Source organism: Callithrix jacchus, chromosome 18 (assembly GCF_049354715.1).
Source record: "Callithrix jacchus isolate 240 chromosome 18, calJac240_pri, whole genome shotgun sequence".
Taxonomy (NCBI): domain Eukaryota; kingdom Metazoa; phylum Chordata; class Mammalia; order Primates; family Cebidae; genus Callithrix; species Callithrix jacchus.
In genome coordinates, this window is record NC_133519.1 from 13625828 (window position 1) to 13651531 (window position 25704).

Genomic DNA, 25704 nt, shown 5'->3' on the forward strand with positions numbered 1-25704 from the left:
AGCCATTCACTCAGTGAAGGACGTTTTGGTTACTTCCAGTGTTTGACAAGTATGAGTAAAACTGTCGTAAATACTTGGATGCAAGCTTTTGAGTGAACATAGTTTAACATGACTTTGGTAAGTATCTAAAACTGCCATTTGCTGGTTATATGGCAATGCTATGTTTAGTTTTGAAAAAAAAAAAAAAACCCTGCCAAACTGTTTTCCAAAGTGACGAGCATTTTGCATTTCCACTAGCAGTGACTGAGAGTCCCCATTGCTCTGCCTCTTTGACAGCCTGCGGTATTGTCACTTGTTTGGATTTGAGCCTCCTATTAGGTGTATATTATAGTGTAGTGGCATCTCATTGGTTTAATATGCAATTTCCTAGTGACACATGATTTTGAGCATCTTTTTCATATGCTTGTTTTCCATCCATGTGTCTTTTCTGGTGAAGTATCCAGATCTTTTGCCTATTTTTAAATTGGGTTTTTTGCTTTTTTATTATTGATTTTTAAGAGTCCTTTATATATTTTGGACACCAGTCTTTCATCAGATCTGTATTTTGCCAATATTTTTTCCCAGTCTATAATTTATTTATTCATTGTTTTAACAATGCCTTTCACAGAGCAGAAGTTTTTCTTTTTAATGAAGTTCAAGCTTTCAATTTTTTCTTTCCTGGATTGTGCTTTTGGCATCGTATCTGAGAAGTCATCACCAAACCCAAAGTCGCCCAGATTTTCCCCTATGTGGTCATCCAGGAGTCTTAGAGTTTTGCACCTCACATTCAGGTGTAAGGTCTGTTTTGTGGAAGGTGTAAAATCTGTGCCTAGATTTATTTATTTTTCACATGTGGATGTCTAGTCATTCTAGCATCATTTGTGGAAAAGTCTATCCTTTCCCTGTTAAATTGCCTTTGTGCCTTCCTCAAAGATCAGTTGAGTGTTTGTGTAGGTCTATTCCTGAGCTCTGTATTGTTTCCTAGTGACCTGTTTGTGTTTTCTTTCTTCACCATTTCCACCGTTTGGTTACTGTAGCTTTATAATTAGTACTGAAGTCGGCAGTGTCAGTTCTCTGGGGATTTTTCTGATCTTTACTATGAGAACCTGGTTGGACTCCTGGTGGTAAAACTTATAAAAGCGTGAGATCCCCACTAAATCTGGGCCCCAAGGACTTTTTAAGGCTTAAGCCAGGCCACCCTCAGCTTCTAGTGATCTGTGAGTACCATTTAAGTGCTCCTCCCATTGCTGGCTTTGGCAGCTTCTGTTCCCTGTATCTGCCTGTCTTTCTTGTTTTGAGTGTGGCAATTTGCCCTGTGACCTCTCCTCTTGTCCTCCTAAGAAGGGTTGATAATTTTCAGTTTGTTCAGCTCTTGTCTTGTGAGGACAAGTGGTGACTTCCAAGCTTCTTATAAGTTGGAATAGAAACCAGAAATTTTATTTAAAAAATTACTTGTAACAAAGTCATTAGTTGTAAGTATAGAATTTAATAATGTAAGTAGATATGTAGAATTTTGCAGCCATCACCTCAGTCCCCACTTAGAATACATTTCTTCCCTCCCCAGGTTCCCCAGAGCCTCTTTGCAGTCATTTTCTCCATGACTGGAGCCTAAAGAAAATAAAAATTTGGAAAACAGACAACACTAAATTTAAGCTTTTATTAGATTGGAATTTTCCATAATGGACCATTGTCTTACTCTTGTGGAAACTAGAAGAGATATTTCATTCTAAGGAATTTCTTTTGGGGGAACTTAGCTTATTGCTGTTTATTGCTCTCCTTGAATTGGTTCATTCATGCTGGTGACAGACAGTTGCTATCAAACCTTGTCTGGTGAGCACAAGTAAAAGAGCTAAAAAAATGTAGTTGATATATTTGCAGATAATGTTATGCAGAGCTAAGTTTTTTTTTAGATGGAGTTTCGCTCTTGTTGCCCAGACTGGAGTGCAACAGCGTGATCTTGCCTCGGTGAAACTCTGCCTCCCAGGTTCAAGTAATTCTCCTGCCTCAGCCTCCCAAGTAGCTGGGATTATAGGCATATGCCACTATGCCAAGCTAATTTTGTATTTTTTGTAGAGATGGGGTTTCTCCATGTTGGTCAGGGTAGTCTCAAACTCCTAACCTCCAGTGATACGCCCACCTTGGCCTCCCAAAGTGTTGGGATTACAGGCATGAATCACCATGCCTGGATTTTATTTTATTTTTTAGGGGACACAGTCTCACTCTGTCACCCAGGCTAGAGTGCTGTGGTGTGATCCTAGCTTACTGCAACTTCTACCTCTAGGGTTCAAGCTATTCTTATATTTCAGCCTTTCGAGTTGCTGGGATTACAGGCATGCACCACCATGCCTGGCTAATTTTGTATTTTTAGTAGAGACAGAGTTTCTCTATGTTGGTCAGGCTGTTCTTGAACTCCTGACCTCAGGTGATCTGCCCTCCTCAGCCTCCCAAAGTGCTGGGATTACATGCATGAGCCACCACACCTGGGTGGGAGTTAAGTATTTTACCATCTTTTTTCTTTCAGAGATTGGGTTGGTAACATTGAAGAGATGCTTCTCACCTGCCTGAAATGCCCTACGTTATCTTCAAGTTGCAAGGGCTCTGGAACAGCCCTTGCAGTGCTCCCGTAAAGGGAAGCATCACATTTTACTGTAGTTCTCTGCTTTTTTTGTGTGTGTGTGCCTATAGGGATTAGCATACATGTATGTGAAAATATAAAAAGAGTACAGATAAGCACCTGTAACTAGTTTTCTCTTGCTACCTATTAACACAGTATAACAAGTTAGTGGTTTGAAACCACAGAAATCAGGAATGATTGGGTTCTCTGATCAGGGTCTTAGGAGGCTGAAATCCAGTTATGTGCCTGTGTTTTTCATCTAGAGCTCAGGCTACTCTTCCAAGTTCACTACAGACGTATTGGCAGAATCCATCTTCTTGTGGGTACCAGACTGAGATTCATTTTGCAGTCCTCCTCCTCCTGGCTCTCAGCCTGAAGACACTCTGACTCCAGAGGCCACCTGCATTCTTTCTCGCTTTCCCCATCTTCCAGCCAACAACAGCTCATGGAATTCTTCTCCAGCTCCCATCGTCTCTCTGACTTTGTCTTCTCCTACCCACTAGAGAAATCTGTGACTCTTAGGGAGGGGTGTGATTAGATCCGGCCCACTCAGGAAAGCTCAGGCTTGGTATTAGTCTGTTCTTGTAATGCTATAATGACCTGAGGCTGAGATTTATAAAGAAGAGATTTAATTAGGTCATGGTTCTGTGGGCTGGGAGTGAGTGAGAGTGAGTGAGAGAGAGAGAGAGAGAGAGAGACAGACAGAGACAGAGAGAGAGAAAGGGGAAGTGCTACATAGTTTTAAAGAGCCAGATCTCATGGAAACTCTATCATGTGACAGCTCTTGGGGGATGGTGCTATGCCCTTAGAAACCATCTCCATGATCCAGTAACCTTCTGCCAGGCCCCACCTCTAACACTCAGGATTATAATTCAACTTGAGATTTGGGTGGGGACACAGAGCCAAACCATATCACTCTTTAAAGTCATATGACTGCCATGTAACAAAGTAATCACAGGAATATCTCATCACTTTAACAGGTTCCACAGATAAGGGTACAACATGTTTGGAGACCATTTTAGAAATTCCACCTATCACAGTTCAACTTCAGGTCCCTAGAAATTCACATTCTCACAGATGCCAAATACATTCACCCTCTCACCTGAGGTTTCCAATGTCATTATACATTAGTGCAAAGCGAACAATGTCATGTAGCTTTAATCTGGTCAAAAGTATAAAATCTCATTTAAATCATCTGCACCAAGTGTGAATGAGGCTTCTGAGGGTGTCCGTTAAGTACAGATTCTTTTTATTTGAGAGTGAGTCTTGGTCTGTCACCCATGCTGGAGTGCAGTGGTGCGATCTTGGCTTACTGCGACTTCTGCCTCCTGGGTTCAAGTGATTCCCCTGACTCAGCCTCTTGAGTAGCTGGAAATATAGACATGCACCACTGCATTCAGCTAATTGTTTTGTATTTTTGGTAGAGACGGGGTTTTGCCCTGTTGGCCAGGCTAGTCTGAAACTCCTGACCTCCGGGAATCCATCCCCATAGGTCTCCCAAAGTGCTAGAATTATGAGCATGAGGCACCATGCCCAGCCCAAGTATAGATCCTTGATATAATTCCCTTACCCCAGTTGACCCGTGAAACTGAACAAACAGCTTATCTGTTCTCAGTGTGCAGTGGTGGGACAGTCACAGAATAACACTGCTAGTGATTCTTGTTCAAAAAGAGGGAAAGTGGAGGGAGCAAAGTCACTGATCCAAAACCATTTTGACCTGGGGCTGAGCAAAGTCCAGCCAGAAATTCTTCATTAGGCTCCACAGCCTGGAACTGACCCTCTGTGACAGGGGGTTTTGCCTCCGGGCTCTGCATTTTTTTCTATCATTATTGAAAACATTTTATTTTCCTTCTCCCCCTGCTCTTTTGGTTCTTCCTTGTTCTCCTCGTGGCAGCATCCCCCACTTAATCCTTGTTGCGTCATCCCCCGCAGAATTGGTCAGACATTGCCTGTGTCACGGTCCCGACCATCTTCACGAGAGGATGTCCTTGTGAGCCCATGCTCCTCTTCACTCACCTGACTGCTCTCAGTCATGATTGCTTTCAGCTGCCCTGGCTGGCTTAGGAGAAAACCTAAGACTATGGAGTCCCAGAACCAATCTCTGCCCTCTCTACCTCCAAGAGAGGAAGAAATAACAGTGATCTTCATGGAGAAATGACCCACAGGAGGGCCTGGACTCTCCAGCAGTTACAGCAGCAGAAAGTTTCTGAAGAAGAATGGAGCCCAGGCCGGGAAAGCAGGGTTGTGTGAAACACTATTTAATCCTATGTGCTCCCTGCCCCAATCTAGCAGCCAGCGAATGACAACTGACCAAGTATAAAGGCCAGGACTGTAGAACTGTGATAAAGCTTTGTCCAAGGAAAGGGGCTTTTCCCATTTTTGTTTCCACAGTGGAAATTGCTATTTTTCATCTAAAGTTTTCTGAATGGCAGCAGCGAGCTTCTGGAGGGTGAGTTACCTGCTCTGCACAGGGAGGCTGAGGCCAAGACTTGTTTGGTGGATCTGCTGCCACCAAGTGGTAAGGGAGGGATCCTGGGAGAGTCTCCGTGTTTCTGGGCTTCAGTGTTTCCTCATCAGTAAGGTAGAGGCTTATTGTACCTCTCTGAGGTCCCTTCCTGCTCTGTTTTCTCTGAGTTTCTGAGGAATAGAGATGCTTTTCGATAGTGCCTGGGAGCTTCAGCTGAGACCTGACTCTGTGTGTCTCCTGCAGGAGCCTGAGCTGAGTCTACAGGCTGGAATCCCAGAGCTGTGGGAACAGGTGGAAGAAAGAAAGTCAGCAGGTTTAGGGGATGAGAATAATCCACAAAGGACAAGCCATTGGTAAATAAAAACCAAAGAAGGGGAGAATAAGGACAGAGCAGGACAGAAGCCTGAGGGGAAATGGGCAATGCCTATGATCATTTAAACCCTCAAGGAGCAGCGTGAGCTGAGCAGTGGGGACTAAGAGAAACTTACTCCACAGGAATCTCCTGCCTCTGGCCAGGGAAAGCCATAGGGTAGATCAGAGCAGAAGTGATCCTCAGAAGCCACCCTCCCCGGCCTTGACAAGAGGATACTGCACCCCCCCACCCGCCTCCATCCCCTTATTTCCAGCAACAACAGGGACCACCAGATAAACTAGAAGATGCTTCCTGTCTTCAGATTCAAGATGGAAGATATTGTGATAGTCTACTGGGATTTCCTCCCTGAATCAAAAACCCCTCTCAGCTTTTCACCCAGGAGACAACATGGTTTAGAGTGTGTCACGTTTTCAAACCTTCCACCTATGGTCCAAATATGCCATATTCCCACCTGCTGCCTTCTCTACCACACTGCCTCCTGCTGGCTATATGAGATTCCTACAAGAACACAGAACATTCAGCTCCCTGCCTCAATGGGATTCAACAACTTTATTAAGGTTTCTAGGAGCAAACATTGCTAAAAAATTCACACAAGAAAATTGCTTAAATCAATGGAAAATTTGCCAGAATTCTTTGCAGCACAACCCCACACTCTTTGATGAAGACAATGACATTGTCTACCTGTGTTTTCTTCCTGATAATCTCCATAAATCCTAACAAAGCTCACCTCTTCCTCTGGACTTTAAACCTATTCCAAGACCTATGATTTTTTTTCTCTCTCTGCTTCTCAATCAAACATATGTATCCCCGACTGGCCATGTCTCTGCTTTCTTGCTGGAAATGGATGTGCTTTTCCTCTCTGGTTGCCCACTCTCAGTCTCTGATTTCGGCTGCCTCCAGACCCACCTCTACATGAGGCACCTATCCATTTCTGATTAGGGACCCGCCATGCAGGGCAGGTGGGGAGGGTGCACAAAGGATCCGTCAGTGTCAGGACCGCAGGAGGGATGAGCATGCAAAGTGCACAGACGTGTGAGCGCTCAGCATCTGAGAGCAGAATTGTGAGCCTGGCTCCACACAGAGCCCAGCCTGTTGGGGATGGCCCCCCAGGGAGAGTTAGTACTGCAGCAGTTCTCACACTAGTTGATCTTGAAAATGATTTGCATACTTAAAATTATTAAGGACCCCAAAAAGATTTTATTCATGTGGTTTACATCTACTTCTTGTATTACAAATTAAAACTAGAAAATTTTAAACACATGTTACACAAGTAGATATTGCACTAGCTGGCAGAGTGATGATGTCATTGCATAGCCTCTACTCCCCGGAACATTCTACCATGGACTCATGAAGGAATATGAGTAAAAACATCAAATAGTACCAGCATTATTGTTAAAATAGCTTTGACTTTGCTGACCCTACTGAACGCATCTCAGGGACCCCCAAGGTCCCCACACCACACGTTGGCAGCTACTGATCTAGGGCATGATTGTGGAGCAAGCCTCTGGAACCTCAGAGCACAACGCACCATGGTAGCACAGGTTTCAGAGGGTTGAGGACGTTCCCCTTGGTCTCAGCTTACTTGTGAGTTTTATTTATGTCTGTTGCTTAACTATCCAGCCAGATTAAGGTTTGCCCTTTAATTCATAATGATTGATCAGAACCAGTTCAGCACGGCTAAATTGAATACTATACCAACATTCAACAGTCATTGACAACACCTAGAAAGCAGATAATTTATAAAACCTGAAGCTAAAGAGAATAAGACACTGAGGCTCTCTAGAGAAGCCTCCTCGGTTGTCTCCTGCAGCAGTAGGGGCACACGTGTGCTGCAGGAACCATTAGACTGACCTGGCGAGGGCTTCCATCAGGTGCAGAGGGCATGCCAATGACGTGTTGAACATGGCAGGTGAGGAAGAAGGCAGAGCAGAGGATGCTTCCTGGCTTCCTATCTCGGTTTCTTCCTTGGGTTCCTAAGTGCAACCAGCAGGAATTTCCTTGGGAGCAAATCATATTCAGTGATTATGGAAGTTCGAATCCAATCTAATTATTTCCCAATTCTCCTCCTACCAGCCATGCAATAGCCTCTCCATTATTTCCATGGAGGTAAAGTCACGTCATAGTCAATTGAAAAATATATCTGAAGGATAAAAAAATTTCAAGAACAATCAAGAGTGGAGGGGGAAGAGAAAAGATAAGATTTTCTTTTTAAGATGGAGTCTCACTTCATTGCCAGGCGCCAGGCTGGAGTGCAGTGGCACGATCTCCGCTCACTGCAACCTCTGCCTCCTGGGTTCAAACAATTCTCCTGCCTCAGCCTCCCAAGTAGCTGGGACTACAGGCATGCACCACCACGCCCAACTAATTTTTGTATTTTTAGTAGAGATGGGGTTTCACCATATTGGCCAGGATGGTCTTGATCTCTTCACCTCGTGATCCGCCCACCTCAACCTCCCAAAGTACTGGGATTACAAGTGTGAGCCACCACACCCAGCCACTAATTTTTACCTATAGTAGAATTGGGAACATCCCCCGAAATTTCACCCACTTCCCTTTCGCCTAGTCAACAAGATTATAGGTTCCTGGGTCCCTTCACTGTGCACAGGAATGTCACAGCTGGTTGATTTCAGACAGTAACAAAGAGACTGGAGCTTCTGGTTCTTGTTCTAAATCTTGTTATTAAACTCTTCTCCTGGACCTAAATTTTTCTCAAGCTGTTTGCATTGTAGGTGTATAGAATGTATTTTTCTCTACAATTTCCACAGCTTCAAGTCTCTTTTTAATGTTTAGCAGGCTGAATTTCTTAAATAAACTTTAAGCTGGCACTATTGCCTGTGTAGGTAGGAACCTCCATCCATCCGCTGTCTGGCCCCAAACCACTGACGTGTTTCTAGCAGCACCACCTGGGAACTGGTGGTATCAAAAGATCAGAGATACTCGAACTACACCTTGGCGAGGAGCACAAGGTGAGTCCTTTGTGAGGCACACAGGAGGACACAATTTCCGTTTCTTTATTTTGAGAGATTTGGTAAACCTTCTCCTGGCCCGCCGACCAGCCCAGGAAGTCTTGCTGGTGAAGAGAAGAAGAGGATGTGGTATCCATACACAAATGCAGCTAGAGAATGAAAGACTGGATGAACTGCCACACGAGGGTCAATATGCATCGACCTAAAAAGAGACAGAGTCCCTCTACATCATCCCTGGAGGTGACAGGTCCCCAGGAGGTTTTCTGTGACCCACTCACCCCCACCTATCACCGAAATGGATTTCCATAGCACACTGATCAAACTTCAGCCATATCTCCCCATACTTAACTCTGTGCCTCAACATCAGTGACCCCTGCTCACTCTTGCCTAAACTGCAGAGTGCTTGTCAAGGGTGCTCTGCATCTTCATCCCCTGGGCTTCCCTCACACATGCGCGTGCACACACACTCACAGGCGCATACATGCACACATGAGCACACAGGCATGCACACGCACACACAGGGTCTGGCCTCTGGGAGAGGCTCAATGACTTTAAACTTCCTTTGATCCTAGAGAGCAGAGCTAGAGGTGGGCTAGTTAATGTTAAGTGATTTCATTTCAAGTCCCCCAAAAGAGATGGTGGCATTGGGGTGGGGCATATGAAAGATGCTAAGTACCCAGCCCAGGAATCCCTGCAGAAGAACCATTTCCTGGAGAGGAAGAGCTGAGCAAGTCCTTTCTGCTTGTCTCCTCTCAGACCAGGATGTCCCAAAGACCCGAGGTGCTGCTGAGCAAAGTGGACCTGCCTGCCTATCCCTTTCTCTCACTCCCACATCTCCATCCAGGGCAGCTGTCTAACTGGAGCCCCACTGGGGGCATAGAACAATCATACCTCTGCAGGTCTATGAGGGCTGCATGGACACCAGAGCCCCTGACACACTGCCTGCCCACCACGCCCCGAAGACACAGATCACAGACATGATGCTCTTAGACCTGAGCTGGAACTTAACTTTCTCAAATCCCCATGCTCTGCGCCTCCTTCTGCATCATCTTGAGCTTGTAGCCAGCCTAGGGTAACAGAGGCTTGGGAATTATACCCTTTCTGATGTTCAATTCTGATTCTTTAGTTGGCTAACTCAAACTGGCATGTACTAACCTCCTGGAAAAAAAGAGATCAGATTTTAAAGTAACTAGAAATAGTATAGGTGAAGAAGAGAAACAGAAATATGAGAAAAGACAAAATGTCTGTTAATAGACATTAATAACTATTAATAGAATGGATTAAAACACAGGAAAATTCGCCTGACATTCTAAAAGACATCTAGTCCTGCCTCCCATCGACTTAACTATTCTCCACCAAAAGGCCTTCAAAAGATTGGTTGGCATTTAATTAAACATTTGGTGGTCCAGACAGTTCATAAACTTAGGAAGGGCTGCTACTGGCCTGAGAAGAGGGGGTTGGCGACTTCTTCCTTACCTCCTGCCACTTGTACCCATGCATTCTGCCCCTGCTCTCTAGAACATTTGGGTGCATGTCTTCATGAGGCACAGCCTTGAATTATGTGCCGGCTTGTGCTCCCCCCTCCAAACTTTTGTTCCCTTGGGCTAAAACTCCTCCACTTCCTTTTCCATTTTTTAACAGGCACTCTATCTCGCTGCTTCTCTAACTCTGGTTTTTTCTGAATCATCGCAATGTGAGCATGATTGTCATAGACAGTAGAATCCAGAATTGTCCTCAGTCCTCTGAGGTTGGCGTAGACATGGGCAGGCATTGGCACCTTGATGCAGCCCCAGAGACACTCCCCTTGGCTGAGTCCTGTGTTCCACGGGGGCAACTGTGGCAGTAAGTGAGTGGGAGTGAAGGTCTTAGTACCTGAGGATAGAGAAGTAGGGGAGGAGAGGGAATGTCTCACATGTGAATATTCAGGAGAAGGCTCCTCCACAGCTGTCGCTAAAGTTGAAAAGTTCTTGCAGTGTATCATCAATCCAGGAAAGATGACCTAGCAGCAGCTGGAGCAGTGCCAAATGCCCGCCAGCCCCCTCCTGGGTCCCCAGGCCCTGCTTTTACCCCACAGCTGGCAGAATGCACTTCCTCCCCAGGCCAGCAAGAATACCACCAAAGCCAAAGAGGCTCTTCTGAAGCCTCTCTCCCCTCAGGATCCAGGCGGTACATTGCTCCCTGCACTCTCTCCAATCTCTGTCTTCCAGAACCACAAAAAACACCACAAAGCCCACAAATTATCTTTCATCTACTGAAAGAGAAGGATACCTTCATAGACCACCAAATAAGGGCAGTTCAACACTCTCCTCCCAGCTCCTCCTCCAGGCAACAGCAAAGACTGGACACGTGGGTCATGTTTCAGGTATCTTTCTGAACAGCCGACTTGCTCTCCATTCTCTGTTTTGACCCTGCGTGGTAAGGACCAGTCAGCTCATCCAAATGCGGCCTCCACTACCACTGCTGCCCCCTGCTGGCTCAAGAAGGCATCTCCAATATGGAGTTAACCTTCCTTAGCTCTCTCTACCCGTGGGTTCCACCATTTGGGGGGTCTTGAGTAGCGAGGATGATTGAAATTCTAAGAAATAAAAACTGCTTTAGACAATGGTAAAGTCTTCAGAATCAAGACAATTACATTTATCACCTCCTCTCCTGGCCCCTCCTCACTCTGCTCCCAAGCCTGTTTTGAACATGCTGAGATGATCTTTCCTTTCCTCTAGAGGCACGGGGACTCCCTCTCACTCACCACACACACCTCCTTCCTCCATGCTACAACCCTGAGCACCCCACAGCCCACAAGACTCCAAGTCTCATGAGCACCAAGGAGAAGACCTTCCCAGGCCCCTGGGTCTCCAAGGTGGTGAATGGCTCTAACAGATCCTTTCCAGAAAACAGCAGGAATTACACAAAAGTACCCAGGGCCTTCCTGGGGGCCGGGTGTGCCATCCTTCCCGTTCCTTATCCCCCTTTTTAATTTGTTTATATTTTTGTGGTAAGAACTCTTAACATGAACTCCATCCCCTTAACCAATTATAAGTGTGTCAATCCAATGCAGTGTTGTTGACTACGGGTACGACGTTGCTCAGCCACGTTAATAACTCATTTAATCCTCCCCTGTCCCTGCTAACCACTGTTACAGTCTTCCATTTAATGAACCTGACTATTTTTAGATATTTCATATAAGTGGAATCGTGCAGTATTGGTCTTCCTGTATTGGACTTATTTCACTGCATAATGTCCTCGAGGGCCATTATGTTGTTGAATAAGGCAAAATTCCCTTCCATTTTAAGGCTGGTTAGTATTTCATCATGTGTATATACCACATTTTCTTCATTCGTCTGTTGATGGACATTTAGGTTATTTCCACATCTTATCTGAAGTCAGATAAGGTAGGGTGGGTTATTCCAGCTGCTACTATTCCAACCCGTGCTGCCTCCTGCTGGCAAAAGATCATTCGGGAAACACAGCTCCGCCTCACATTTTATTAAAAAATATAAAGACCTTGAAAAGCTGGTTAAGGAATTGACAAGAAGGATTTTAAATCATCTGAAAATTTCCCCCAAATTCCTGACTTTGTAATCCCACACTCAGTAAAAGAAATGGGTCTCTGCTTTTCACTGCCTACCTTACCCGTGCAATGAGTTCTCGCTTTGTGCCCTGAGCCTGCAGAAGGCGCTCTCAACCTGCTGAGGGATTTTTCTCTTCATCTCTGCTATCTCCATTAAGGCATCTGCCCCAGTGAGCCCCTAGTTTACTGCTCTTGCTGGTAGCTGGGAAGGTGGTGGAGTCACAAGAGGAAAAAGGAAGTCGAAGCCTGGTGGGTGCCTTAGGAAGAGCCCTCAGGTAGAACGTGGGCTCCACAGCAGAGTGGGGTAGAGCTTCACTCAAGAGAGTGACTCCCATCTACCCACAGGATCCTCCCCTACTGTGCCTTGCCCAGCTACCTCCCTGCCAAGTCCACCCCATCCCGTATCCTCCCCAGTGCTCCTGAAGAGGGTCTCAGGCAGATAATGTATGTGGGGGTGCATGTGTGGGAGGCAGGGGTCGAGAGGAGGTACAGGGCAAGAGAAACCCCAGCTGCAGGGAAGGGGATATGGAGACTCAGGTCTGAGGCCTGGCACTTGAGTCCATCACTGCTTGGGAGCCTGGATCAGATGGCAGCCGTATCCTGGACAAATCCAACATGATCTGGGATTTCCAGCCTACACAGCACAGTGGTGCCTGCCTCCTGGAATCTCTGGGCCTTGGAAAGATATATTCATGTTGGAAGTTGACCGTGAGAAACAGATCACCATCTCCATAGAGTTGGATCTTCCTCCTCTGACAGATATTCATTTACCTCTCCTGCTGAACTTTGTCTTGTATATCCATTCATTTATTCCCCACACATTCACTGAGCATATATTATATATCAGGCCCTGGCCCATCACTAAAGATGCAAAGAATAAGAAGGCTCTTTCCTGGATTAGGGCACAGTGTGAGACAGGAGACACAGCAACAGCCCCCCCGCAGAACAGGTGGGGAGTCAATCTGTGGGGAGCATCCCAGGCATGTTCAGGATGGTATCTCTTAAATACAGCAGGGTGGGAGGCCAGGGCAGTTCACATGGAAGGTGGAATTTTCAAGTTGTATCTAGAAGTTAAAAAATAAATAAATATCAATAAGGCAAAAAGGAGGGGGATACTCCAGTTAGAGAGGAGGGCAATTGCAAACCCATTGAAATAATATTCCATCTCCTTATTGACAATAAGCGTTGACTATTGCCTGACCAACATGTGCCGAGCCATACACTGGGCACTGCGGAAACAGAGGTTAAAGAAATAATTTGTTCCTGATCTTTATACTACATCACGTGAGAGAGTAGAGCGGGACATAAATAACTACAAAATTAACTATAAAATATGGGGATAAACATTTCAGAATGAACTTGGCTAAGACAACTAACAGCCTAGCCTGATAAGGTAAGAAAATGCATGCCCAAGGAGAATTTCCTATGAGCTTAAGGTTGAGGAGCAGAGAGGGAGGGCTTGGCCAGCTAACAAAAAACTCGGAGTTTAAAAAAAAAAAGTCTGGCATATTTTGGGAACTGCAAGTGGCTTAACCCCAGGATCTATGGTAAAATTAGAAGTCTGAGATGAAAGCAGACACCAGATTAGTAAGAATTTTGTTGACCCAACCAAAATCCTTGGGCCTCATCTTACAGTCAATGGTAAAATATGTTTCTGTTTTATAAAATTCACTTTGGCAACGCTGTAGGGGTTGAACTAGTGGTGGGGCTCTTTGGAGACAGGGAGACCTGTGACAATGATGTCACAATAAAGGCCGCAGTCACGTATGTGAGAGGATGGGGGACCGGCTTGAGCAATGTGCCCTGCGGCTCCGACACACGGCCTGGCTCAGCAGCCTTGTGGCTCAGGAGGTAGAATGTGCAGGTCCTGGTAGCCATTGGGTGTGAGGTTGAGTAGGAAGCAAGAGTCTGGGATAATCCCAGGTTTCTGGTTAAGTCTTGGTGGACAGGATGCTATTCACAGAGTTGGGGCGCATAAGAGGAGCAAGAGGGACGTGTTAAGAAAGATGTGGAAGGTGTTGAATTCTGATTTTGTAAAATCCGCTTGAGGTACCAAAGCACATCCAATGGATGTTAATATTGGGACCTAGAGTGCAGGGAAGAGGGTGGGCTTTGGGATTCTCCGGTGCAGAGCTCGTAGTTCCAGCAATGGTGGATAATATCAGCAGCAAGGGTGCAAAATGAAGGTGCAGGTGATGTTGAAAGGATTCATCAGAGGAGGAAAGGCTCAGGAAGGAGACGAAATGAGGCTAGAAGTGGGAGGCTACCCAGGTCACCGAGGGCCAAAAAGGGAGAGGAGTAAAATATGGGACACAACAGTATCAATACTGCAGTAAAGTCAAATAGGATAAACCCTGAACCATGTCCATGAGGATTTCATAGAGCTGTCTTCCCCCTTTACATAATGAATCAGCAAAAACACACAAATATCAAGAAAAACTTGGGAGAGCTGGCTGTCTCCAGGTTGTTTAAAATCCAGGAGAAGATGAGGAATACCAGCCGAGAGAAGCTGAAGAAGAGCCCGCCAATGCCGAGGCGCTGCAGGAGGTGTGCACATCATACTAAAGAACTGTGGCCAACACCCAGCCAGTGGGGAGAGGAGAGTCTGTGAAGAGCACATTCAAGTTCTCCGCAAGAGAAAGGTCAGGCATAAGCACCTGCCAAGCCCAGAAAGCTCCTTTGTCAGTTCACAAACTGTTCAGGTCTTTCTCGTCCCTTTGCAGTCCCTACCCGAATGGACAAGAGGCAGCTGGGGGAGTAACGGAAGGAAATTAAAAACTTCTAGTAGCTAATGGAGAAGATATTCTTCTTTTCCATGCAGCCTTCCCTCCTGCAGTAGTCCCAAGTAGAAAAGAGAAGGAAACCCAACATTCAGGGAATGGCCTTCCAATTACTGAAATAAGATTGTTTATGTAAATAGAAGGGATCGGGGAACTTATTTCTTAGCATGGCTCTAAAAGTCAAGGGCATCTGCTAGAGATTTCATTCCAAGAAGAAGGGAAGAGCCAGCCCCACGGAGAGGGTTTTAAGAGGCATCAAGAGAAGTAGAGTTGTTTTCTGGCTTATCATGCGGGCTCTGCTTGTTCAACCAGAGTTACGTGGAGAGATAGAAAAAGGCAGGGAAAAAATAGAAATACTTTGCCAAAAAATCAGAGAGCGGGATCATAGCATGTCCCTGGGCTGATACACTATACAGACATACAGGGCCTTTGGACACACACAGAGGAGCCATTGAATGATCCAGTGACTTTTTGGCCTAAATTAAGTTACTATATTTTATCAATAACACTGATAAACCCTCCCTACCTTAAACTGAAATCACTCATTAACAGTTAATATTAAAATATCTAATCTTACTGTGAACACCACCAGGAGCTTTAGCTGGAAGGCAGGGGAAAAAACGGTATGGAGAAGAGGTCTAAGGATAATATTGAGTTGGAGAAGCAGGATTATAGGGCCAGAAAATGAGAGAATGAGACTGAAATGAAGATACAGAGAGAGAGGTTCAGCAAGCCAATGAAGACACCCGGCCAGCACTGATGAAAAATAATAACTAATATGAATAACAGACATTTATTGGGGATATGTCACACATAGCATCTCAGTCTTTAGAATTATATGAATCTAGTGAGTTAGTATAATGGATGAGGGTGTCGGTTTTGCACTTGTAAATATGCCTGGCATGTTATGAGCAATCAACTTAAGTTATACAGTATCCTAAGATGATGCTGGCATTATATCATTTTATAGATGAGGGACTTGAGACCCGGAGGGTTAATTACTAGGAGTTGTTCAGCAAGTAAAGGATGGAAGCAGGATTTAAACCCAGAAATCTGACTTCAGGGTCCCCTTCTAACCCCTAATCATGGCAGGCCAGGCTTTGACATTTATCTCTTCTTCCAGCCTCTCTCGTGGAGGCCCAGCAGCCTAAAAAGCCTGTTCTGTGTTTCGTCTCAGTAGTGCTTCCTTGCAGTCAGCGAAGGAAGTCATTGAGCCACCAAACCCTAAGTGAAAGGTAGGGCAGGTAGCTGGGAAACCAAATGTAACACTGCCAGGACTGCTGGCCTTTACAGAGGAGGGTTTTAAAGACTGCAAAGACAAGGAACAAACTGCGTCCTACCGAAAGTCCAGTGACTGATATACTTTCATTCACTGAGAACTTCTTGAGCAAGAAATAGGAGCAGAAGGAAAGGAGAAAGAGGAAGATAACAATGGCTAGTTTTTATCTACATTTCTTACGTTTTATCTACATTTCTTATCTAACACTACATTTCTTACGTTGCTGTCGCAAGTGACTACCTTGTCCATATCCAGATTGGTACCTTTGGTCCAGAGCTGAATGTCAGGTGAGGCTGAGTCTCCTGAGATGGGTGTGACAGCGGCTTCTCAACAGCTTTGAGGACACAGAGCTGATGAGCAAAATTATGGCGGGAAGAGGAAATTCTTATGAGAGGAGTGGGTTGCACCAAGACTCTGACTCTCCCACTGATTATCCCAGTGATAGGGGGTTAAATTCCAACCCACTCTCCCCTTTTATTTAGGTTCATTTGAGGTTTAATTGAATAGGGCATTATTTATCCTTGTGAATAAACCCTATGTGAGGTTTCTGCATCTTCATCTCATGATCATCCATTCAATAAATGTTGGACTGAATTGAACTGAAGGTCTCAGGTCTCCCCAGTGGCATAAGGGCAAAGCCATATTTACAACCACCCAAGAGGGTTCACTCTAACTACACTCTTCCCAGACTTAAACCCATATTCTTTTAGCACAAACATGTTCCCCTGTTTCCTCAGCTCTCATTAACGGTAGCACTAACGTCCCAAAACCTGGTGAAACATTGTTCCCAAGGGTTAAAGAAACTAGTGACTAACAGAAATTCTTGAGTGTACACAATGGCAGATCAAAGAAAGAAAGAAAGAAAGAGAGAGAGAGAGAGAGAGAGAGAGAAAGAGAGAAAGAGAAAGAAAGAAAGAAAAGAAAGAAAGAAAGAAAGAAAGAAAGAAAGAAAGAAAGAAAGAAAGAAAGAAAGAAAGAAAGAAAGAAAGAAACAACTTGCTGAAATGCTGGAGCTCTCTCTGCTTGTAAGATAACAAAATTGGCTGAAGTCATTGGCACTCATATGGCAGACTGCAGTCTGCACAGAAAAAGCGTGCTGATGTCACAGCCAAATTTCCCCTGCACGTTTCATACAAACTCTCCCCCAAGTTGCACATGTGACCCATGAGGTAGCATGAAGAGATAACTTTCCATGCCCATGAAATTTTTCCAGACCTCCCTTTTCCTTCCATCAGTCACCGACTAACCCCAGAATATAACCTCTAAACCTTTCCCAATAATGTTACTGCCTTAAAGTCAACACAGGGAGGCAGATTCAAGCTGGACTCCTGGCTCCTTGATGGTCGATTTGCAGTAAAAGCTTTTCTTTTCTCAAAAACCCGGTGTCATAGTATTGGCTTCTAGAACATTGGGAAGCAGCCCTTTGGCTCAGGAGCCATCTTCAATTCTTGATTTTCTGCAGATTCAGTAAATACGTCTCATGAATCTGCCTCTCTAATGAGATCTCTCTCATGGGCACCCTGACCCATGACTGCCCTCCTTCAGATGTGGAGATTTTCGTAATTTTCTAGAAACAGAAAATTTTCTGATTCTACTTTCACTTCACCACCTTATCTCCCCAACCATCCTAATACTTCAATACTTTGGGCACAATCTTGTCACAATTTTAATCAAAAGTCACTCGTGATTCATTCTTGATGATTGCGAGGATGAACCTGGCTCCCTGTGTCTGAGCCCTACCCCCCTTTCTCACGCCAGTCTCCCATCACCACTCCTGACATGTCCCTATTCCAATCACAAAGACCCTGGTCAGGCCTTTAAAAAGGCAAGGAAGGAATTCTGAGAGGCAAGATCTGGGGTAAACCAATTGTGTGGGGTGGTAAGAAGAGGTTTCAGAATCTCACATTAGAAAAATGAAGAAAAGAAGAATGTCAAAATGGTTGTGATCAGTTCAGGGTTGCTTTCCTAGAAAGGTGGGGAAGGGACAGGTTCAGAGGAGTTCAACGTTGGAAGTGACAGAAGAGCTAGAGACCACGTGTCAACAGTGGGCCAGTTTTTTTGCTCCTAGCAACAATGAGCCTCCCACCCTCAGACCCCAGGACTCTTGACTGCAGCCTCATTTTACGAGCCTGAATGTTGAGGGGTCTAGGGAGGGGTGGGACAGCCAAGGGGGGTGAGTCATCATGTCTCTATTCTGGTGTCCAGGGTTTGAGTTGTGCCAGGAGCTATTGGGGTCACACAACAATCACTCCTTGATGATGCTGCAATGACCTCACAAGTGGAGGTCATTGCCCCCAGCCCCACCCCCAGCATCCTCAAAGCTGGGCAGAGGAACCAGAGGGAAAATCCACCTTCCCGGGCACAGCTGTACCATCCACCTCACTCGACTGCTTGTCAAGTTCACCACCAACACAGAGGGGTAAGTTGCATTTGGACAGCTGAAACTGGCCATTCTTTGGCCTCTTCTGTGAGGGAGTGACCTAAAGTACCCCAACACTGAGCAGGGTTGGGAAGGTCATGTTTGAATGAAAGTTTCCTGTTATTTTCAGTGGTAAGAACCAGGGTGTGCTTCACCTTGGAATAGATTCGCAACAATTTTAGAGTTCAACTTAATCATATGCCTCCCCAGAGAGCTATACTGATTTTAAAACGAAATTTAAAATGTCATTTTAAATATTATTTTCTTGCTAAAGGAAATACAACCAATTAGATCCAACTTGAAGTATTGTGAGGGACTGAAAATCCCTTTCTATATGTAGGAGTTAAACTGTCCATACAGAAATACCTAGCTCAGGGCAAAACTCAACAGGGGAGAAAGGGAATTCCATTTTGAAAACCATATTTTGTGGCTCTACCATTCATATTTTCAGAGAAATTGGAATTTCCTGGTTCATCTCCTGATTTCTTCACTTACCCTGTTACTTATCAGAGCCTGGATGAAGGCCAGGGAGGTGGCAGTTCTGCAGTAGTCCATGGGAACCCACTGGTGGCAGGGATTAAATTACTTAATTTAAATTAGTGCTTCCCATGGCCTTGAATAAAGAAAGCAATTCTCAAAGTTTAGGGGACTTGAGTGGGACACAGGATTGAAAGCAGTGTCCTAGGTCCCCAAGTCTGCTAATGTACCTCCCATCTAGCCTCAGAGGAATGGGAAGTGGCCTTAGCGGAGTGAAACGTGTGTTGTGCTATGAATGCCTTGAGCAATCTGCTCAAACTTAGGGACTCCTTGGAATCACATTTCTAAATGAATCAGATACAACATAAGGGGTTACAGAAGATACTAACTATACTGAAATCCAGTTTCAGTGGGGTGGGGGATGATGGGGGGGGTCCAAAACCTATGTTAAGAACTCCTACTAGAGTCTAAGGAAAGGAAGCAGATCAGTGAAAAGAAAGCAAAGTAAGGGTGGAGAGATTAAGAAATGCCATCTCAAACTCATACGAGGATGAGGACCACCCTGAATGAGAAGATGGTCTAGAGCCTGAGTGCATCCAGGGAAGACTGTCTTAAATACAAGGATAAGCTGTAAGAAGCCTGTACGAAGCCTCTCCCACCTACAACCCATCTCATATTTCTTTGCAGGGCTCAGACAATCAAGAAACAATGTCAAGTGATGATAAAAGTCAATCAAATGAGCCCAAGAATGAGCCCAAGAATGAGCCCAAGAACTGCAATCCCAAGTGTGAACAGAAGTGCGATTCCAAATGCCAGCCCAGCTGTTTAAAGAAGCTGCTGCTACGCTGCTCTGAGAAGTGCCCACGGGAAAAGTGTCTGCCACCAACCAAGTGCCCGCCCTGCCCCTCACAGTCCCCTTCATCCTGCTCTCCCAAGCCCTGTGCCAAGCCCTGTCCTCTTAAATGCCCTCCTCCCTGCCCGCCTCCCTGCCCTCCCCCAGAGTGAGGCACTGTGGGCATCACCCCATCCCACCGCCACTGCCACCTCCACTATGTACAATGTGTGGGGCTGGGAACTGAAGCCATGAACTGACAAGTAAACGTGTTCCTCTGCTGTGCAAGACTTCAGGTGTTCTGGTGGGTTTTGATTTGTCTCAAGACTTCCGGTGTTCTGGTGGGTTTCCATTTGCTTCGTTTGTTGTTTTACGGCACTAAACCACCAACAAGCAATCCCTGAGAAGTGAAGCTGGAACCCTGTACCGTCAGCATCCTTTGAGAACTGACTTTCCCTCTGACCCCACCTGCTGCTTAGAGGCAGGTGCCCACCTCTGAAGAGTGTACCTAGGGAATGCCAGGCCCTGTTAGAGCAAAGCCTGAGAGATCCATAAATGTGGCTGCAGCTGTGAAAGCATCTAACCACAGGAAGCAGGAAGGAGAGGTATGAGAGAGAAAGAGGAGTAGAACATTGGTGAAAGTTCCAGGAAGGCTCAGGAAAAGGCATTGGACTACCTTTCTGTTAGTTCTGTTGCTTAATGCTTATGCAGAGGGGCTCTGAGTACAGGCGGCACAGGTTTAAGAAACCATCTCGGCCGGGAGCGGTGGCTCAAGCCTGTAATCCCAGCACTTTGGGAGGCCGGGGTGGGTGGATCAAGAGGTCAAGCGATCGAGACCATCCTGGTCAACATGGTGAAACCCCGTCTCTACTAAAGATACAAAAAATTAGCTGGGCATGGTGGCGCGTGCCTGTAATCCCAGCTACTCAGGAGGCTGAGGCAGGAGAATTGCCTGAACCCAGGAGGCGGAGGTTGTGGTGAGCCGAGATCGCGCCATTGCACTCCAGCCTGGGTAACAAGAGCGAAACTCCGTCTCAAAAAAAAAAAAAGAAACTATCGCTGCTCCGTAACACCTTGTAACCTCAGCAAATGGCTTAACTTCTTTGTGTCTCGGTTTCCTTCTCTTTGCAAAAGGAATGATGATGCTAACAGTACTGTTCTTTACAGAGTTGTTGTGAGGCTAAAGAGTTAACAAACACCAGGCCTGGTGTGGCACAGTGGCTCACACATGTAATCCTAACAATTTGGGAGGCCGAGGCAGGTGGATCACCTGAGGTCAGGAGTTTAAGACCAGCCTGGCCATCATGGTGAAACCCCATCTCTACTAAAAATACAAAAATTAGCCAGATGTGCTGGCACATGCCTGTAATCCCAGCTCCTCAGGAGGCTGAGGAAGGAGAATCGTTTGAACCCAGGAGGTGGAGGTTGCAGTGAGCTGAGATCATGCTACTGCACTCCAGCCTGTGTAATGGCAGCAAACTCCATCTCCATCTCAAAAAAAAAAAAACAGGTTAACAAATGCCAAGTACCAATTACAGGGACATAGTGAGTTGGTAAGCCTGAATGTAATTGCTTTGTGTATGTCTTCTTAGCCTGTAAATCTCCTGACCACAGGAGTCAGGCTCTTACATCTGTAAGCATAGAGCTAGACATTCTTTAAAAAATAATCAAAAATGAGTAATGGATTGTACCAATATCTGTTACCTGGCTCTGACACTGAACTATGGGTACATAACATTTCACTATTGAAAGAATTCCAGTGAAGTGTATATGAAACCTCTATTTTTGCAACTCTCTGTGAATATAAAAATTTCAAAATAAAAACTTAAGTACAAAAAAATAGATATTGTACATATCTGGAAGAACCTCAGTTCAGAATGAATAGGGAAAGCATTCATAGCTGACGTGTTAGTAGGGATTATTTTTACAAGTAGCTAGAGAGAGTCCATGTCAAACTAGCTTAATTCACAAAACAGAATTAATCAGCTCATGCTGAGAAGGATTTGGAGGCAGGGCATAGGATTAAAGGGAGAACTGTAGGAATCGAGATTTCAGGGCCTGGGATCAGGGACCCACTCCACCATCTCAGCCAATCTCATCTCGCCAGCCTCAGTGTATGTTTCATCCTCTCCTAGTGCCTCCCCACCACGCAGCAAGGTCCTGGGCCAGTCGTAGACCCGGCTTGTTGACAGGTTGGGCACAAGGATGTTCCTATTTTTACCAGAAGCAGAACCTGATTGCCTAGAAGAAGGTCATGAGCACAACCCTGTGGTCAAGCGGATGACAGAGCTTTGCGGCACAGACAAACCAGTTGTGAATGTTCCAGTGCACTGCATATCAGTAGTGACACAGTGCACAGCATTTCACGACTCCCCGCTGTCACTGTAATAGATAACCGAAGAGCCAAATCTGGGATGGCTCCCTATGAAACCATGGCACAAAACTAGCTCTCATTCTTCTGAGCCTGGAAGATGGTTCACACAGCGAAGGGTGAGGCATGTACAGAGAGTCCAAAATGTGTCAAAGAAAAGATACCTGGGACCCCACCAGACCGAGGCTGTACAGTCAACCGGTGACAGAGCAGGCTTTTAAGGCACCACCCCCTCGTTCTCCAGGTGTGACATGAGGAGATCTTGGGGCCTCAGGGTCTTCTGAAGCACTGAGGTTCCCACACTCTAGATCCCTGCAGAGAGGCAGTCACTGGACGCCAGGAGCCTCTGAAAGTCTAGTTTTGAGCACTGGGGACTGTGGTAACAGGTAGAAACCCATTCAGCTGTGGGTAACAGGTAGAAACCCTTCTACCTCACAGGAAGTCAAAAAGGAGGAGGGATGGGAGAAAAGGAGCGAGAGAGAAAAAAATAGAACAACAACGTGGCGTCTTCATCCGTGGTCAAGAGACCACCCTCAATTAAATGGTCACTTTTAAGGAATAAATCCCAGAACCCAGCGCTGAAGAGTGTGCTACAGTTGGTGGGAATATAAATAGACAGAAATACTTTTTGGGGGCGTGGATTATGGGAATATATATCAAGGAATGTGGGAATATATATCATCAAAAGCATAAGCTGATTCAACTCTTTGGCCCAAAGGGTCCACTTCATAGAACCTATCCAAAAAAAAAAACCACACATCGCAAAATGGTGGGTAGGGGAGCTATAGAAATGAAGGTTGATTATCACAGCATAACTTAGAAGCAATTTAAATATCTAACAACTTGAACCTATTATAGGATAGGTTTGATTGATTAAACTTGAACCTATTATATGATGAAACATGTTTTGATTAAACTTGAACCTATTATATGATGAAACATTATGTTGTAAGATATTAAATTTAATAATACACTAATAAGTTTATTTCATTAAATGTAATAATTAAAATGAATTTTAATTTATTTAACTTTAATATATTGATTAATCCATTTAATACATTAAAGTGAATTAAAGAAAGTAAGGCCTCAACTGAAAATATAGCATAAAGCCATTATCATTAATCAAAAGCTTCTTTGATAATAGCAATAATAATAACAAAAGGGGATTTGTGGATATTCTCATTATTTTAAGACAATGGGGTTATGGGTTACTAGTGCTTTATTTTTATTTTCATTGGTTTCTGGATTTTCACATGTTTTTGTTTTGCAATGAAATAAAGTAGAAGTAATCATGAAATAATCAACAATTTATGAAATAATCGTGATTAATTCAGAGACCCCCAAAGTCCTTTATTTCACTCAATGTACAAAAACAGGGAAGGAAGAACGTTTTAGGGAGTGTGCGTCACATTGAAGTCACCTCTCCCAAGGATGCCTTCCCTCCAGGCGCAGGATCTCAGTCCCAGGCCACGGGTAGCTCCAGGGGGGCACAGGCACATTCTAGAAGGCTTTATTAGTGAATGGGTCAGGGGGCTGTGCCCTCCCAGGCGGTTCAGCAAACTCTGGGCACAGGCCAGGAGGAGGCCAGCTCCGGGAGCACGAAACCATTCATTGCCAATTTAGGTCTTGTTTCTCCCATGTGAATGGAACCAAAGATAGACATCGCTTAATGGCTACTTTCCCAACAAAAAGCTGGATCAAAGGCAATTCTGGGGAGATGCCTGGAACATGATGAGGGTGCCACCTCCCTGCAGAATGCCATAATTACTCCCAGCCCCAGCGGCAGTCACCGGGGTTCTGCCCCAAACAGTAGAGGGCTGTATAAATAAGCAACGCCTGAAGAGTAGCATCATGAGAATCTGTGCAGCACCAGGCTCGATGGCTCCCAGATAACAAGACGGGCAGGACCAAGTCCTCTCTCTTCATGACAAAGCACTTCCGGGAATCCATTGAGATGGTCACGAAAGGAGCCTCCCCTTTGCCTCGTGCTTTCCTTAGAATCAGGCAGAGTACAGCTAGCCTTCTAAAAAGGTTTCTAAGGCCTCCCAAATCAGGCAACTGGCTGTGAGGTGGGCTGGCGCTGTGAGGGCTGGGCACAGGACCACAGGAATGTCTGGCTTTGAAGCTGGAAGGAACCTTAGAGACCATTTTTCTGCATCCCCCACCTCCACGCACGAATGGCAACTGGGGACAGGGGAGGAAGTAACCAGTTACCAAACGTCCTATTTTTCCTGTCCTGTTCCCACATGACCAAAGATTGCAGCTCAGTTCACAAGCACAGGCACATTCTAGAAGGCTTTATTAGTGAAAAGTCATAACTGCTTTCATGTCACACGTGTTGAGGCTGAGCAGATCGAGCAGTAAATACACTAAGCCGTTTGCCAAACACATAAAGATTCTGAGATACAAACTGATCGTAAAATGCATACCAGGATATTTTCAGCTGCACTTGTCTTCCAAGCACGTGAAACCTCAGATGCCTCATCTCCAGAGCCATGTGCTCCCTCCCAGGCTCAAAGGAAAGTCTTCCCAAACTAAGGAGTCACGACTTTTTCTCAGAAATGCGCTCATGATCCCTCACCCACACCACTCAACCCTCCTAACTGGCTTTCAGAGTTCACCTTCCTCCAATCCTTACTCCAGTGGAAGCCAGCCAAGGCAGTCTCGCTAAAATTCAGATTCATCCATGATGTCTTTGCTTAAAACCCTTGAGTCTCCCCTTTGCCTAGAGGGCAGCTCAGATAACACTCTGTCATGCAAACGTCTTCAGGATCTACCCCTGCCTCCTTCTCTAGCCACAGAGCCATTTCTCCATGTCTTTTTAGAACTTTACAGCCCAGTAACAGGTAACTGCTGGCATTTCCTGGCACACAGCAGACAATCTCTGACCTTTGTGACCTTACACTCCCCTCTCTATCGTTTCTCTCTGCCTCCACTGAATCTTCCTCTGAATGATTCACCTGGGCAAATCCTCACCCTTTAACTCAATTCAGGGGGCACTTGCTCCAAGAATCTTCCCCATGTCCCACCCCCAATCTGGTTAAACGCCCCTCTCTGTGGTCTCAGAGCTTCCATGCCTCCCTCTCCTTATCACTCCACATTCTGGCCACGTGTCTGTAACCTGACCCTCCCAACACCCTACCCTTTGAGAAAGGGGCAGCCGGGCACACATAGCAGACATGCAGTAATAACCAAGGAGTGGATGCTCAGTGGCTACAGAGTCACTTTCCCAAACAGAAGGGAGGGGCTCTGGACTGAGCCCTTGTCCAGTGTGCTTTTTTTTTTTTTTTTGAGACGGACTTTCGCTCTTGTTACCCAGGCTGGAGTGCAATGGCGCGATCTTGGCTCACCGCAACCTCCGCCTCCTGGGTTCAGGCAATTCTCCTGCCTCAGCCTCCTGAGTAGCTGGGATTACAGGCACGCGCCACCATGCCCAGCTAATTTTTTGTATTTTTAGTAGAGACGGGGTTTCACCATGTTGACCAAGATGGTCTTGATCTCTTGACCTCGTGATCCACCCACCTTTGACTCCCAAAGTCACTGTGCTCTTTAACCTCAGGGCACGGAGTCATCTCCAGAACG

General features: G+C 45.5%; 1 protein-coding gene and 2 long non-coding RNA genes across 4 annotated transcripts in view; 1 reads left to right on the forward strand and 2 right to left on the reverse strand.

Annotated features, from left to right (window-relative positions):
• Positions 1 to 1622: 1622 nt before the first annotated feature.
• LOC118149241 (uncharacterized) overlaps positions 1623 to 25704 on the reverse strand; it is a 35543-nt gene continuing 11461 nt past the window's right edge. Inside the window, exons 4-5 of the long non-coding RNA XR_004736592.3 lie at positions 7285 to 7430; positions 1623 to 5339 (exon numbers count right to left, since the gene is read on the reverse strand). This is a non-coding gene — a long non-coding RNA (uncharacterized LOC118149241). The remainder of the gene's footprint in view (positions 5340 to 7284; positions 7431 to 25704) is intronic.
• LOC108589001 (uncharacterized) lies at positions 12750 to 18243 on the reverse strand. Of its 2 annotated transcripts, none has more exons than XR_013529203.1 (3): positions 17928 to 18243; positions 16287 to 16373; positions 12750 to 13028 (listed from the first exon to the last, which is right to left on the reverse strand). It is a non-coding gene; the product is annotated as an uncharacterized LOC108589001 (long non-coding RNA). The 2 variants fall into 2 exon arrangements; XR_001908126.4 differs by having other exon boundaries at positions 16264 to 16373.
• On the forward strand, positions 18341 to 20041 carry LELP1 (late cornified envelope like proline rich 1). Its single transcript, XM_002759970.6, has 2 exons — positions 18341 to 18442; positions 19607 to 20041. Exon 2 carries the CDS (start codon positions 19628 to 19630, stop codon positions 19922 to 19924), a length of 297 nt encoding a protein of 98 aa, XP_002760016.5. The 5' UTR covers positions 18341 to 18442; positions 19607 to 19627; the 3' UTR covers positions 19925 to 20041.